Source organism: Astyanax mexicanus, chromosome 6 (genome assembly GCF_023375975.1).
Source record: "Astyanax mexicanus isolate ESR-SI-001 chromosome 6, AstMex3_surface, whole genome shotgun sequence".
Classification (NCBI taxonomy): domain Eukaryota; kingdom Metazoa; phylum Chordata; class Actinopteri; order Characiformes; family Acestrorhamphidae; genus Astyanax; species Astyanax mexicanus.
In genome coordinates, this window is record NC_064413.1 from 55,679,471 (window position 1) to 55,695,778 (window position 16,308).

General features: G+C 41.0%; 1 protein-coding gene across 1 annotated transcript; it reads right to left on the reverse strand.

Moving 5' to 3' along the window:
* Nucleotides 1–3,611: 3,611 nt before the first annotated feature.
* Nucleotides 3,612–11,256, reverse strand: LOC103042568 (butyrophilin-like protein 2). Its single transcript, XM_049480922.1, has 5 exons — nucleotides 11,251–11,256; nucleotides 10,595–11,069; nucleotides 9,866–10,267; nucleotides 9,397–9,753; nucleotides 3,612–5,987 (listed from the first exon to the last, which is right to left on the reverse strand). Exons 1-5 carry the CDS (start codon nucleotides 11,254–11,256, stop codon nucleotides 5,530–5,532), a joined length of 1,698 nt encoding a protein of 565 aa, XP_049336879.1. The 3' UTR covers nucleotides 3,612–5,529.
* Nucleotides 11,257–16,308: the final 5,052 nt, after the last annotated feature.

A 16,308-nucleotide genomic window follows, 5' to 3' on the forward strand; every position in this document is an offset into this window, starting at 1 on the left:
CTTACAGTACCCCCCCCTCTAGGGGCGGCACCTGACGACCCCAAGCCAGCAGCACGATCACGCTGGAAGTCCCGGATCAGAGCCGGGTCAAGAATTCGGTTCCGAGGGACCCACGAACGTTCCTCTGGCCCGTAACCCTCCCAGTCAACAAGATACTGGGTGCTGCCCTGGACCTTTCGCACATCCAGCAAACGCCGAACTGTGAACGCAGGGGAACCGCCCACAAGACGTTGGGGAGGGGGCCGAGTTCCAGGTGAGGGGGCTCCACACACAAATGGACGTAGGTGGGACACGTGGAATGTCGGGTGCACTTTCATGGTAGATGGAAGTTGCAACCGATATGAGACCGGATTTACCCTCCGCAAGATCTTAAAGGGACCCACAAATTTGGGTGCCAGTTTATGCGAGACACCTCGTAGCGGAAGGTCCTTGGTGGACAGCCACACACGTTGACACACACAAAAGTGTGGGGCACGGCTCCTTTTGAGATCTGCGACCCGTTTCCTGGCCTTCGAGGTCGCCTGCAAGGTGCCTTCTGCCAGGCCCTGTGACACCGACGGACATACTGCTCAGCAGAGGATACACCCACCTCCCTCTCCTGTTCCACAAATAGCGGAGGGGAGAACCCGAATTGGCATTCAAAGGGTGACATACCCAAGGATGAATGCCACAGGGTGTTGTGGGCATACTCTGCCCAGAGCAGTTGGTCGGTCCAGGAAGTCTGGTTGCCTGCAGTGAGGCAACGCAGCAGTTGGCCAAGGTCTTGATTGACCCGCTCGGTTTGCCCATTCGACTCCGGGTAAAAGCCGGAGGTGAGACTCACTGTGGCTCCCATCAGCTTGCAAAAGGCCTTCCAAAACCGGCTGGCGAACTGGGGCCCCCGGTCTGACACAAGATCCTGGGGCATGCCGTGTAATCTCACCACGTGTTGGAGAAGTAGATCCGCAGTTTCCTTGGCAGAGGGGAGTTTGGGCAGCGCCACAAACTTGCATGCCTTGGAAAAGCGGTCCACAAGCACCATTATAACTGTGTTGCCCTTTGATGGTGGAAGACCTGTCACAAAGTTCAATGATACATGGGACCATGGACGGGACGGGATCGGTAATGGGTGTAGGAGACCGGGCGGTCGGGACCTGGGTGCCTTGTTCTTTTGGCATACCTCACAAGAAGCCACGAAAGCACGAGTGTCTTTGTCCATCCATGGCCACCAGATTTCTTCAAAGACTTTCTGAGCCTCCGCTGTCCAGCGAAAGGGCCCTGGGGTTTTTCGGGTTAAGGCAGTAAGGGGTGCTGCCACCGTGCTGAATTGACGCACGAAACGCCGAAAAAAGTTGGCGAACCCCAGGAAAGACTGGACCTGCCTAAGAGTGGAAGGGCGCGGCCAGTCTTTGACAGCCTTGATCTTAGCTGGATCCATGCGAAGGGTGCCTTTGGATACCACGAACCCCAAGAACGATACAGTCTCTGAATGGAAAACAGACTTCTCGAGTTTTATAAATAGACGGTTCTCCAAGAGCAACTGGAGAACCCGTCGGACATGTCCTATGTGTTCCTCTAGTGACCGGCTGTAAATTAATATGTCGTCAAGGTAGACATATACATATTGGTCCAAGGCCTCCCGCAGTACGTCATTAATGAAGCGTTGGAACACTGCGGGGGCGTTCATGAGACCAAAGGGCATTACGCGGTACTCGTAGTGCCCTGTTGGGGTAATGAAGGCCGTTTTCCATTCATCCCCCTGCCGTATGCGAACCAGGTTGTAGGCACTGCGCAGGTCCAATTTAGTAAAAATTGAGGCCTGCTGCAGTGCCTCAAAAGCTGTCTGCATTAAGGGAAGGGGGTAACGGTCCTTCACAGTGATGGCGTTCAGTCCTCTGTAATCTATGCAGGGACGAAGTCCACCATCTTTTTTCCCCACAAAAAAGAATCCAGCCCCTGCTGGTGATGAGGAAGGCCGTATGAAGCCTGACTCCAAGGCCTCACGAATGTAGGTGTCCATGGCAGCACGCTCGGGAGGAGCGAGTGCAAACAATCGACCCCTGGGTGGAGTTGTGCCTGGTAAAAGGTCAATTGCACAGTCGTATGGCCTGTGTGGGGCAGGACCTGGGACTGTTCTTTTCTGAACACCTCACAGAGGTCCCTGTATTCCTTAGGAACTCTGTCTAGGTGCGGTATGGGCATCTCCTTCGGTGGAACTGCCCGAGGAGGTGCTTTGTTGAGCTTTAAACAGTTCCCCTGACAAAATGGGCCCCAAGCATAGACTGAGTGGGTTGACCAGTCTATACGCGGGTTGTGAAGCTCTAACCAGGGATACCCAAGCACCAGCTTCAGGTGGGGAGCCTGAGTCAGGTATAATTCCACCTGTTCCATGTGGGCCCCCACCTGAAGGATTATTGGTTTGGTGCGATGGGTCACAGGGCCAGAGCCTACAACCCTTCCGTCTATAGCAAGAACAGGTAGCGGACGCTCTAAATGCTCGACTGGGAGGCCCAAACTAGCTGCAAGGGAGGTGTCAATGAAACTTCCTGCAGCCCCAGAATCTATAAAGGCTGTTAGTGAGGTATGTTGTCGAGGGGGCCAGGCTAATTTTACAGAGAGATGCAGTCCTGATATGGGGGATACCACAGGGTCTAAGGCCGATTCCCCCGCCCGGGTTAGACCCTGCCGTTTCCCAATCTGCGAGGAGCGGTTTTAAAGCCTTCGCCTGCTGTCTGAATAGGTAAACGGGCACCTCCCAGCTGCATGGGTTCAGGTGCATCTTGCGGGGATACACCTTGGATGGAGTCACCCGACCAGTGGTGCCCAAAACCTGGGGCACGAGTACTCCGAGCCCTTTCCCGAGCTCTCTGTCGCATGCGGTTGTCCAGGAGGATGCATACATCATAGAGCTCGGTCAGGGTGGAGGGAAGATCTCGAGTGGCCAGCTCGTCTTTAATTCTACTGTTTAAGCCCCGCTGGAAGATAGCTGCCAAGGCCTCTTGACCCCAAGCACTTTCAGCCGCCAGGGTGCGGATCTCAATGGTGTATTCCGCCACTGGGCATGCACCCTGCGTAAGGTCTAGCAACCTGGGCCCTGCTTCCTTTCCTCCCAAGGGTTGGTAGAACGTCTGGCGTAAGGCCTTGGTAAAAGACTGGACTGTGGCACACTCGGGGTAGTTTTGCTCCCATAGAGCTGTGGCCCATGCCAGAGCCCTGTCTGTGAGTAAGGACACGATGAAGGCTACTTTAGAGCGCTCAGTGGGGAACCGAGAGGGTTGCTGCTCAAACACTAGACTACACTGTAGCAGGAACCCTCTGCATTTATCTGATTCCCCTGAATAACGTTCTGGAGTAGCCACCTGGGCATCATGTCCAGCTACAGCCACCTCGGGGATAGGAGGAGGAGACGGGGTAGGTTGTGCAGGCTGTGCAGCGTCTGGGTTACTGGCCTGGTTCTGAATCAACAATGCAAGTTGCTGTGTGATCTCAAGCAGCAGCTGCTCATGGCGACCAATGAGCGGCCCCCTGGTGCTGCACAGCCTCTTTAAGAGATCCCAACTCTGCTGGGTCCATTTTAATGGTCACACCTTCTGTTACGGTTTAGTGGGGGAGGTGGACTTTTATTTACTTATTTTATTTATTTTTATTTGCTTATTTATTAGTCTTATTATTTATTGGTAGTATTATATTTGATATTACTGATGTGTCTGTATGTGTGTGCAGTTGGTTTGATGGTGTGCTTGAACCGGGGTTTGAACTCCCAACCTTTGTAACTGCAGACGGGTGTGCTACCACTGCACTACTTAGAGTGTGTGCAGTGGCTTTGGATGAGGGCCTTAAATGTGGCAGTGAAGAAAAAGGGCGGGAAAATCAAACAAAGGATCTGCTGCCACATGGCATGGCTCAAACAAAGGAAATTAACTCAAACTTTAAGAAACTTAGGAAAGAATTCTTGAAAATAAAAACTTCAAAAATAAACTGAGATCTTTTCTCTCTCTTTTGCGGCTTCTTTTAAGATCTCTCTCTTTTTTTTGTGAGCCTTTGTTTCTTTTGAGATCTTTTTTTGTGGCTTCTTTCAATATTTTTTTTTTTTGTGAGCCTTTATTTCTTTTAAGATCTTTTCTTTTTTTGTGGCTTCTTTTAAGAGTTCTTTTCTTTCTAATCTTTTTCTTTTGTACCCACTGTTACCGGTCACCCCTCTACACAGGTGTGACGGTGAACTGAGGTTTGGCTGGGGTTTTTAAGCTGTGTTCACAGCTGAGCCTGATTTGAACTAATTACCGCTGGGGATTCTGGGACTTGGAGTTTTTTGCCCCAGATCCACCAGCTCCTCCACTGCAGTGTCCAGGCCCTCTGCTGGTGGTTGGCGGCATATGCCTCTTTCTTACATATGTATTGTTTTTAATAGGCCTGTCACAATAATTACATTATCAACCTATCATAAAATATATGGAAACACCCTGAACTTATCGAGTCTATTAATGTGAATCTGTATGTTAACTTTGTTTTAAAATGCTATATTTATTCTATTTAATTTTATTTATATTAGATTTAGGCCTGTCATGATAAATACATGAATGACAAATCACACAATATATGGAGAAATGTTTGCTGAACTTGGCCAAAATATCAGCTTTTTTTTAAAAAACAGCAGTTTTATTTTATTTTATATTATTACTGTATCAGACTTAATTATGTTGTGGGTAAAACTGATGGGGGAAGTTGCCAATGCTTTTTGTCCCCTGTGGGTTGCTGTAGTTTTAAGATAGGGTTGTTTTGGGAGTGGGGAGAGTGCGCCTGCGAGAGAGGGAGTTTTATTTCTTGCTGAGGAGTTCTGATCAGGTGGAGTAAAGTGGAATATTTTGGACTCTTGTCTCGGTTGTTTCTCTTTAATTCCTCCAAGTAACACCACTCGGTTACATTACTGTTAATATGTTATATAAATGTAGTATTTTAATGTTTATTTTCTGGTGTGCACCATATGTATTAGCTTTTCTCGCCACTTCTCACCGTCTGCATCACCTGTGTGGCTCCGCACTCTCGCATCTGCACAGATCTGATTGGCTGAGGAGAGCGTTTGGTGATCTTACAGCACACGTGATTGGTCTGTGAGTTTACTGCGCTGTAAAGCACGTTTACCATAAATACAATAAACGTTCCATCACTTTAAATGAACACTGTCAGAATTACATCCTTCTCAGTAGTTTATCAGTTTGGGTCCGGATTGGACAACGTCTGGGTCCGGACCCGGACCGCGGTCCGCCTATTAGTGACCTCTGCTCTAGAAGATTAAAGCTGGTAGAGACAAACCCCAAAACTTGCCCCAAGACTTGCAGCTGTAATTGCAGTGAAAGTTGGTTCTACTGAGTGTTGATATATAGAATACTAAATACTTCTGCACATCACACCTTTTTATTTTATTTAAATTTTGAAAAACGTGTCATTTTGATTTCACTTCACAATTATGTGCTACTATGTGTTGGCCTATAACTTAAAATCTCATTAAAATACACACGTTTGTGGTTGTCAGGAGACAAAATGTGAAAAGGTTCAAGGGGTATGAATACTTTTGTAAGACACTGATATAAGATATGTGAAATGTACTGATAATGTATAAATCTGTAAGTTGTGAAAAGTGAAAAGAATCTTACAAAATAATTCAGTGTCCACCTTCTGCTCTCCATCAGTGATCACACACCTGTACTCTCCATCATCTGACTCCTGAGCATCTCTCAGATTCAGAGACATGTTTCCTCTCTGCAGATCATCAGTGATCACACTCACTCTGCCCTCGTAGCCCCGCCCCTCTGTCACCTGACCATTCTGATACAGGTAAACACAGTCTGCACCTTTAAACCACCTGATCTCCATGGTAACAGCACTGGTTTCAGGAGAGAGGTAACAGGGCAGAGTAATATCATAACCTGCAAAGGTGAAGACAACATGGGGGGAGGATTGACGTCGATCGCGTTTTCCAACATCCTCAGATCTGTACACCAGTATAAACTCTGAAACAAGAAACAGATACATTTCCTTTATTCTTCCCATTACTGAAATCACTTTATCTATGTTAATCTTTTATCTCTGCCGGTCTGTATGTGGCCTTTACTACAACCCCTGGTAAAAGTTATGCAATCAATCTTGGAGGAAGTTCTATTAATTGTTTAATATTATAGAAAAAAATGATCCACTGAGACATGCCACAAAACAATCTTTCTTCAAAATTCAAAATTTCTAACACTGAACAATAAATAATTAAAAAAGAAAGCAATATAATTGAGTCATTCACAATTGTGTTTTTAGATCAAGTAGAGGAAAACAATATGGAATCACTCAATTCTGAGGACAATATTATATAATATCTTTGTAATCTGCAGTTCTAAAATAAATACTAGTGTTGTAGTCAAGACCGCTAGAGCCGATTCCAAGTCAAGACCCAGACCAGGAAAAACTGAAACAGAGACCAGATTAAGATATAAAAATAAAAACATTAAAATATCTTCTCTGTTTCTCAAAATTATGCTTAATCTGTCTCTTCTAAAACTTAATCAAAGGTCCCTACATGAATCAACTGAATTAAAATTCGATTCGTTTTATTATAATATGTAAAAAAAATTCATTTCGCCCTCAAACAGCTCATCACTAAAGTTAGTTAGCTCATCACTAAGGTGATGTTAGCTCATCACTAAGGTTAGCTAGCTCATCACTAAGGTGATGTTAGCTCATCATTAAGGTTAGTTAGCTCATCACTAAGGTTAGCTAGCTCATCACTAAGGTTAGATAGCTCATCACTAAGGTTAGATAGCTCGTCGCTAAGGTTAGTTAGCTCATCGCTAAGGTTAGTTAGCTCATCACTAAGGTTAGTTAGCTCATCGCTAAGGTTAGCTAGCTCATCACTAAGGTTAGTTAGCTCATCACTAAGGTTAGTTAGCTTATCGCTAAGGTTAGTTAGCTCATCACTAAGGTTAGTTAGCTCATCGCTAAGGTTAGCTAGCTCTTCACTAAGGTTAGTTAGCTCATCACTAAGGTTAGTTAGCTCATCACTAAGGTTAGATAGCTCGTCGCTAAGGTTAGTTAGCTCATCGCTAAGGTTAGTTAGCTCATCACTAAGGTTAGCTAGCTCATCGCTAAGGTTAGCTAGCTCTTCACTAAGGTTAGTTAGCTCATCGCTAAGGTTAGTTAGCTCATCGCTAAGGTTAGTTAGCTCATCGCTAAGGTTAGTTAGCTCATCGCTAAGGTTAGCTAGCTCTTCACTAAGGTTAGTTAGCTCATCACTAAGGTTAGCTAGCTCATCACTAAGGTTAGTTAGCTCATCACTAAGGTTAGTTAGCTCATCACTAAGGTTAGCTAGCTCATCACTAAGGTTAGCTAGCTCTTCACTAAGGTTAGTTAGATCATCACTAAGGTTAGTTAGCTCATCGCTAAGGTTAGCTAGCTCATCGCTAAGGTTAGCTAGCTCATCGCTAAGGTTAGTTAGCTCATCGCTAAGGTTAGTTAGCTCTTCAATAAGGTTAATTAGCTCATCACTAAGGTTAGATAGCTCGTCGCTAAGGTTAGTTAGCTCGTCGCTAAGGTTAGTTAGCTCGTCGCTAAGGTTAGCTAGCTCATCGCTAAGGTTAGTTAGCTCATCGCTAAGGTTAGTTAGCTCATCGCTAAGGTTAGTTAGCTCATCGCTAAGGTTAGCTAGCTCTTCACTAAGGTTAGTTAGCTCATCACTAAGGTTAGCTAGCTCATCACTAAGGTTAGTTAGCTCATCACTAAGGTTAGTTAGCTCATCACTAAGGTTAGCTAGCTCATCACTAAGGTTAGCTAGCTCATCACTAAGGTTAGCTAGCTCTTCACTAAGGTTAGTTAGATCATCGCTAAGGTTAGTTAGCTCATCGCTAAGGTTAGCTAGCTCATCGCTAAGGTTAGCTAGCTCATCGCTAAGGTTAGTTAGCTCATCGCTAAGGTTAGTTAGCTCATCGCTAAGGTTAGTTAGCTCTTCAATAAGGTTAATTAGCTCATCACTAAGGTTAGATAGCTCGTCGCTAAGGTTAGTTAGCTCGTCGCTAAGGTTAGTTAGCTCATCGCTAAGGTTAGCTAGCTCATCGCTAAGGTTAGCTAGCTCATCACTAAGGTTAGATAGCTTGTCGCTAAGGTTAGATAGCTCGTCGCTAAGGTTAGTTAGCTCGTCGCTAAGGTTAGTTAGCTCGTCGCTAAGGTTAGTTAGCTCATCACTAAGGTGATGTTAGCTCATCATTAAGGTTAGTTAGCTCATCACTAAGGTTAGATAGCTCATCACTAAGGTTAGCTAGCTCATCACTAAGGTTAGCTAGCTCATCACTAAGGTGATGTTAGCTCATCATTAAGGTTAGTTAGCTTATCGCTAAGGTTAGTTAGCTCATCGCTAAGGTTAGTTAGCTCATCGCTAAGGTTAGCTAGCTCATCACTAAGGTTAGTTAGCTCATCACTAAGGTTAGTTAGCTCATCACTAAGGTTAGCTAGCTCATCACTAAGGTTAGCTAGCTCATCGCTAAGGTTAGTTAGCTCATCACTAAGGTTAGCTAGCTCATCACTAAGGTTAGTTAGCTCATCACTAAGGTTAGCTAGCTCATCACTAAGGTTAGCTAGCTCATCACTAAGGTTAGTTAGCTCATCACTAAGGTTAGCTAGCTCATCACTAAGGTTAGCTAGCTCATCACTAAGGTTAGTTAGCTCATCACTAAGGTTGAGGGGGTGGGGTGGCTGTGGTGGTGGTGGGTTCTGTGTTTCAGAACTTTCGAATCGGACAGTTCTTCTGCCTGACACTCTGGCTGAAACTCCACCCTCTGGAACTAGGTCTGCCTAACAACAGAGCGATCTATATTCTGATTGGCTCAACGAGAGTACATTATAATATACAGCCGATGGATTGGCTAGCGTGAGAAATACCATGTGTGGCGTGTGAGCGTGTGAACTCGCTGAGGTGCATGTGTCACATGCTCAAAGCGTGAGACTTGAGAACACTGGTATAACTCCAGAGAGCCGGTGTGAAAAACAGCACATTTAACTTAACATCGAACTATTTCAAATGAAAAGTGTATTGATTGGATGCAGAACGAAAGCAGGAGTTGCTTGTTTTTTTGCTGTTAGCCAATCAGTGTGCAGATTTTAGGCACACAGAAAAGAAGAGAAACATGGCGACACCCCTGTTCCTTACTAGTGTCGCATAATGCACCTTAGAATCTGGTGCACCGTATGTACTAAAATAGACCAGAAAATAGATGTTCATTGAAAGTTCGCCTTATTGTGTGAAAAAATACGATGTCCGAGGGTTTAATAGGATGAGTTAACGTATGAGTTAATGAGCTCATGCACAGCTGATATGATGTAGTGATGATGGGGATAAAAAAAAAATGTAAACTAAAAAAACCTGACAGAACTGAAGAGAATTACCTGTTACACGCAGGTGAACTCCATCACTTTCCATCTTGTTTGTTCCCCGGGTGATCTCACACCTGTACTCTCCACTATCTGACCTCTGAGCATCTCTCAGATTCAGAGACACGTTTCCTCTCTGCAGATCATCAGTGATCACACTCACTCTGCCCTCGTAGCCCCGCCCCTCTGTCACCTGACCATTCTGATACAGGTAAACACAGTCTGCACCTTTAAACCACCTGATCTCCATGGTAACAGCACTGGTTCGAGGTGTGAGGTAACACTGTAAAGTAACAGTTTCTCCAACATGAACGTTGACTGGACGAGTCTGAGGAATTTTAAAGCTTCCTGGATGAGAGAACAGTTTAAAAAGAGAAACATGTACAGTAAAATCAATTAACTACAGTTACATTTATTTAGATGATGAATCAGTAAATAACATAAATTAATCATTTATCAAAGGAGAATTTTTCAGTACCTGATACACGCAGACGAACTCCATTGTTCTCCACCTTCTTTTCTCCATCAGTGATCTCACACCTGTACTCTCCACTATCTGACCTCTGAGCATCTCTCAGATTCAGAGACACGTTTCCTCTCTGCAGATCATCAGTGACCACACTCACTCTGCCCTCGTAGCCCCGCCCCTCTGTCACCTGACCATTCTGATACAGGTAAACACAGTCTGCACCTTTAAACCACCTGATCTCCATGGTAACAGCACTGGTTTCAGGAGAGAGGAAACAGGGCAGTGTAACATCATCACCATAAAACACGTCATATGAATCTCCAAAACCTGGATAGTGTAGTTTTTTGGATGTGTGTCCGAAAGGTTGAATATTAGACGGCTTTCCAACATCTTCTGAGCTGGAGACGAGTTTAAACTCTGGAAGGAAGAACACAGATTATGCTGCTTAGTGTGTATGGATGTGCCATTACTGATGTTTTGATCACTGCAATGCACTTTTCCTATTTTAGAGATAGAGCTACTGGTCAAAGTCATCCTCCCTCTATAGAGATTAAACCAGATAATAGAACAGTGAAAATGGCTAAAATCAAGGTCTCTGCAAACAAACATGCAAATGAAAATAATTGGAAATCTGTTTCTACTTTTGTGTCCTTTTGCTGCTGTAACACTGAATTACCCCACTGTGGGGCTAATAAAGGATTATATTTTTTACCTGAAATAAATGTAAATGTGCACAGCACTCACCAGCTACATGCAAATGAATCACTGCAATTTCCTCTTTCTTCTCTGCTAGAATTTCACATCTGTATTGTCCAGAATCAGTGACTTTAACGTCTTTCAGGGTCAGATTCAGCTCTCCTTTAAATAGCATCATCCATATTTGCTCAGCTCCCTCATTCTCCTCACTGAATCGTCTCTGGAGCACACAGTCTGTCCCCTTAAACCACCTGAACTCTCTGATCTCTGTACTGATCTCAGGTGGGAGGTAGCAGGGCAGGATGACCGTGTCTCCAGCTGTAGCTCGGACTGTAAGAAACCGGAGACGAGAGGCTGATCGACGAGAGGCTGATTGATGAGAGGGGGCTGGGAATGCATTCTTTCTGGATTCTGCAGATAAAAATAATTTTAAGAAAATATGAGAGGGGTTTAATGTACATGCAAAGACTATGGGTCCTATCTTACACCCTGTGCAAGGCTTATTGTGAGGCTCATTGCTACCCTACTTAAATAGCAGCAGAGCTTCTGAATATATCTACACTGATGGGCGTGGTGTTCTGGAAATGAGGTGTGTTCAGGTAAATTTCTGTTGTATTGCTATGTTTCCAATGAAAAACACAGTTGCTCCAACTGAGTGTTCTGTATGTTCTGCAAAAAAAACTAATTGCCTAAATTAGTGTTACAGTCATTTTAGGTATAATCAAAGTTCACATATATTCTCTCCTTTAAAGATGATTAAGTTTCATAGCACATATCAATTGGAATGCTGCTTGTATGCACCTACAGCAAGTCCAGACAAAGACTTTAATCCAGCTTTTGGGAAATTCAAGACGATGAAAGAATAAAAGAAAAGCAGAAGTGCATGAACAGCTCAGATCAAGAATTCTCTGGTTATGACAAGTTATTCAGTTTACATTAACATTAACATTGTTATGACAGTGTTGTTTACATAAATTAATGTTCAAGCCCATAATGAACAACACTGCGTGACACTGGTTAATAAATCTCTATAAAAGCATAAATCAGTAACGACTGTTAACATGTTAACACCATTAATCCTGATTTTAGTAACTATCCAGATCTGACTAATCCTAATATTGTCAGGCCCGTCCAGCCAAGCCAAGCACTCTATGCCCAAATAAGGACATTCCTCTAATCAGGGCAGGCACACAGCCATCCAGCCCTGATTAGAGATCAGAGGCACCTGGGCAGAGTTGCTTAAAAGCACGCTGTTTCTCTCTGCTGTTGCCGAGTATTGGTCGCTCACATGGTTTGTGTTTTCTTGTGGTTCCAGCCTGTTTGCTACTCTACAAAGCGTTCTTATTCCCAAGCCTGTCCTCCCTGGTTCCTGGTGTTTCCCTGGACTCCTCCCTGCCTAAGTATCCCTGTTTTATTTGGTTTTGTTTGTTTGCCCAGTTTACTTTTTAGTCTAGCCGTTTTCCTAAGCTCTGCTTAGCAGTTTTCTGTTTGCCATTTTTTAGTCTAGTGCTCCCTTTGTTTTTCCCCGTTCCCTGTACTACTTCCTGGTTTCCTAGTTTCATTTATTCCTTGTTTTCTTTAGTCCCTGTTTCTTTTGGCCCAGTCCAGTTTACTTCGCCAATTTTTATATTTGTTTCTTATTTTGCCCAACGTTAGTGTTTGCACTAACCCCTTGATTATTGTTTAGGTAACACTTTATAATACTGTTCCATAGTTAATAGGTAACTAAGCAGGAACTAAGCATTAACTAATTAATAGTGCTGCATTAACACCTAAATATTTTCTATTAACTACCAGGGAGTACTGAATAATTACTCAGTAGATAGTACTGAACTAATGATTATAGTAGTTCACTATTAACTCCACAATAATTACTGAGACTTACATATCTCCCAGAGAACTACTTACTAATGATGTCTTCTTTATAATAACTACTTATTAATTACTGCTCAAATCAACATTATTTACTGAAAACCCTTACATCCCACCTGGGGAACTATAGATCTAAATCAGGCATATTTGAGTTAAATGCATATTAATTGAAGGCATATTTGAATTAAGCAAGTGACACCATTTGTAGTAGTGGTAACCTTAATTACCTTATTATCCTCAGTTCCTTCCAAATATTAGCAACATATAGTAAAATACTTCAGTGTGTATTACTCTGCTTAACCCCCATTTTTGGAAGAAAAAAACAACATTATAACGTAATATTATTGCATAGAAGACATTGATGAAAGTTCTCCAGAAGGCATCTCAGACTCTAAGAATGACTGTAAGACAGTAATAATGTAACAATCGTTGCTTTAATACTAGGTATCAGCCTTATAAAAGTGCATCTTCAGCGTTTGCAGTCTCACAGAGATTTATTTTTCTGCGCATTATTAGGGCAATTACGGTAATTTCACAGCGGACGCAGCTCTCCTGGTCCTTTGTGTAAATTCTCTGCTGTGCTGCTGCTGCTGCTGGAAAAGGATTAAGAGAGACTCTGCTGCTTTTATATTTCTGTATTTGATTGAAAATAAACTAGTAATCAAGATATTGAGATCTTTTCCAGCTTATTTTACCCCCGGATCAGAGGAGGACTCTTTGTGGGTTGTTAACCAGCTTTAGGATGTGTGTTAGCTAGCTAAGTTAACTAGGTTATGTGTGTGTTAGTTAGCTAGTTTAAATGTGTGTTAGTTAGCTAGGTTATGTGTGTTCGTTTGCTAGCTAAGTTAACTTTTATGTGTGGGTTAGTTAGCTAGGTTATATGTGTGTTAGCAAGTTAAATGTGTGTGTGTCAGTTAGCTAGGTTAAATGTGTGTAAGTTAGCAAGCTAAGTTAGCTAGGGGAAATGTGTGTGTGTGTGTTAGCTAGGTTAATTGTGTTAACTAGGTTAAATGTGTGTGTGTGTTAGTTAGCTAGGTTAAATGTGTGTTATTATTATTATTATTATTATTATTATTATTATTAATGTATATTTCCCTTTATAATACTGTGACATGATCTGCAGTAACTCCTAAAGAAGAACACAGTAACTCCTCAGTAATTAGTAATTAGTTACCATGTTTCTCACTTTATAATACTGTGGTATGATTTGCACAGAGCCATAGAGAGAGAGAGTTGCGTCAACTCCATTCACTCCAATGGACCAGTTTTTTACAGCAATGGCGGACCGTGGAGCCTGTCAATAGTTCCCGGAAGTTAGCAGCAAATACTATCAGCACAGTGAAGCTGGAGCAGGATACACCATGTGTGGTCCACTTTTACAGGTTAGTACGCTTAAATAATCTGATTGTGTTTTATCAGGACATCAGAATCAAATTAACATGTGCACTGAAGCATTTTAGTGAATTAACCCCCTCTTAAAAAGCAGATTTAGGGGAGTAAATCTATGCCAGGACAACGCGAATACAGTTACTGGCATTTAACATTAATGACTGAGAGCCTATTAGTTGTAAATTCCTAAATATCTTAATATCTTATATATCCAGATAGACAATGCTGACCTAACTAAGTAAATATCTAATATATCAATATATTATATATTCAGATAGACCATGCTAAACTAACTTAGTACATATCTTAATATCTAATATATCAATATCCTATATATCCAGATATACCATGCTTAACTAATTAAATATCTTAATATCTTATATATCCAGGTAGACCATGCTAAGCTAACTAAATATTGTAAATATCTTGTATGTCCAAATAGACCATGCTAAGCTAACTAAATAAATATCTTATATATCCAGGTAGACCATGCTAACCTAACTAGCTAGGTAAATAAAGCTTAACTCTATTCATTTCAGAAAGAACTTTAAACACTAACAAGAGATAAATGCTTAATAAATACAGACTACTGTGGAAACTAAGTACTAAGTAGTACTGCAGAATTTAGCTAAATGATAGCTACCTATTGCTCAGGTAGCTAACGCTAACTAGCTATCTTACTGTTTGTCTTAGTAACTACTAATTTAACAGAGATATGATTTAAGGTGATATGACCAATATTTATTTTATTATATATGTTTGATTGAGGATATAGGCTATATTGTCAACAGTAGGGAAAAACACTTTCCAATGCATGTGTAATTTAAGATAGCATAATTAGTTCTTTTTAATAGTAGTGCATCTCAAAAGAAATGTTTAATAATGTTTAATTATCATCTTTTGTATTAATTATGCTTACAGTGACACATCTAACAATTTATATTTTAAGTTTTAAATGAAATATTTTAGGGATTTATTATTTCTGTTTTTTTTTCATGAGCTTTTAGAAAAGTAAAACAAAAACAGTTTCGGGATATGTCTCTTTATATGTAGTGATTATAAAATTTGACAGATTTTTTTTTATTAAACTATGATAGAAAAAAATTCATTATATTCAGGTTTTCTGAGATGCACTAGTAATAGTGTGCCAAAAACAAACCCAATAAATATAAGTGTGTGTTATTGTTTGTTTTATATAAATATAAAATAAGTAAATAATGAATACAAAATATAACAACTTTAATACAATCATCTTTCTTGTCTTCATTTTATATTAAATAATAATAATAAAATGTAGGTAATGTTTCCAAAATGTTTAATTGTATTCATGTATTAAATGCAATCATGTCTCAATTTTCTTATTCTCTTCCTGCTTTTGTATTCCCCAGGGTTCATTCTTCCGAACTACACAAGTAAACCCCATTTTATGTAATCTGTGCTGATTCTTTGGTTTATTTACATGTGCAATGTACTATTTTCCTTTAGTTGATTTACATGTGTTCTGTACTTTGTTTTTCTGTATGTAGCCTCTTTATATTCTGATATCAGTCTTTAAAGTTATATATCATCTCATGTTTGTTGTAAAAATAATAAAGCTGTTGCAAATAATGTGGTTCCTCTTTCTTAATCCAAATAATTCTGCATGAAATATTCAGGTGGTGACTTAAGAATATTTGCAGAGCTTTGTATCCTTTGATTAAATTATTTTTGCAGTAAACTCTAAATATATGCAAGCCAAAACTTCTCCATCTTCTTTTGAACCTAAAATTTTACTTGTAGCGACTGCATTTGCACAGTGTCATGAAATTAATATTAATTAACATACAAATTTAGCCTATAAAAACTCTCTTATGGATTACAATATTGGATTCACACAGAATAACATAAGCCTTAAATAAGTCAATATATGGTCACAATAATCCTCAATGAATTATCTATGTATAATGAAGTAATAATATATATATATATATATATATATATATATATATATATATATATATATATATATATATATATATATATACAGTTGTGGTCAAAAGTTTACATACACTTGTAAAAAAACATAATGTTATGGCTGTCTTGAGTTTTCAATAAGTTCTACAACTCTTATTTTTCTGTGATAGAGTGATCGGAACACATACATGTTTGTCACAAAAAACAGTCATAAAATTTGGTTCTTTCATAAATTTATTATGGGTCTGCTGAAAATGTCACAAAATCTGCTGGGTCAAAAATATACATACAGCAACAAAATTTGTCAATTTTGGTGATGTAGCGAGTTGTGTCAATCAAATTAGCTTCATGTCATGGCCTCTTCACTTCTTGTAAGTGATTCTGATTGACTACAGCTGTTGACTTCTCATGAGCCCATTTAAATAGGGCTCATTTGACCCAGTGATTAGACTCAGCTACAAAAGCTACAATGGGAAAGTCAAAGGAACTCAGTGTGGATCTGAAAAAGCGAATTATTGACTTGAACAAGTCAGGGAAGTCACTTGGAG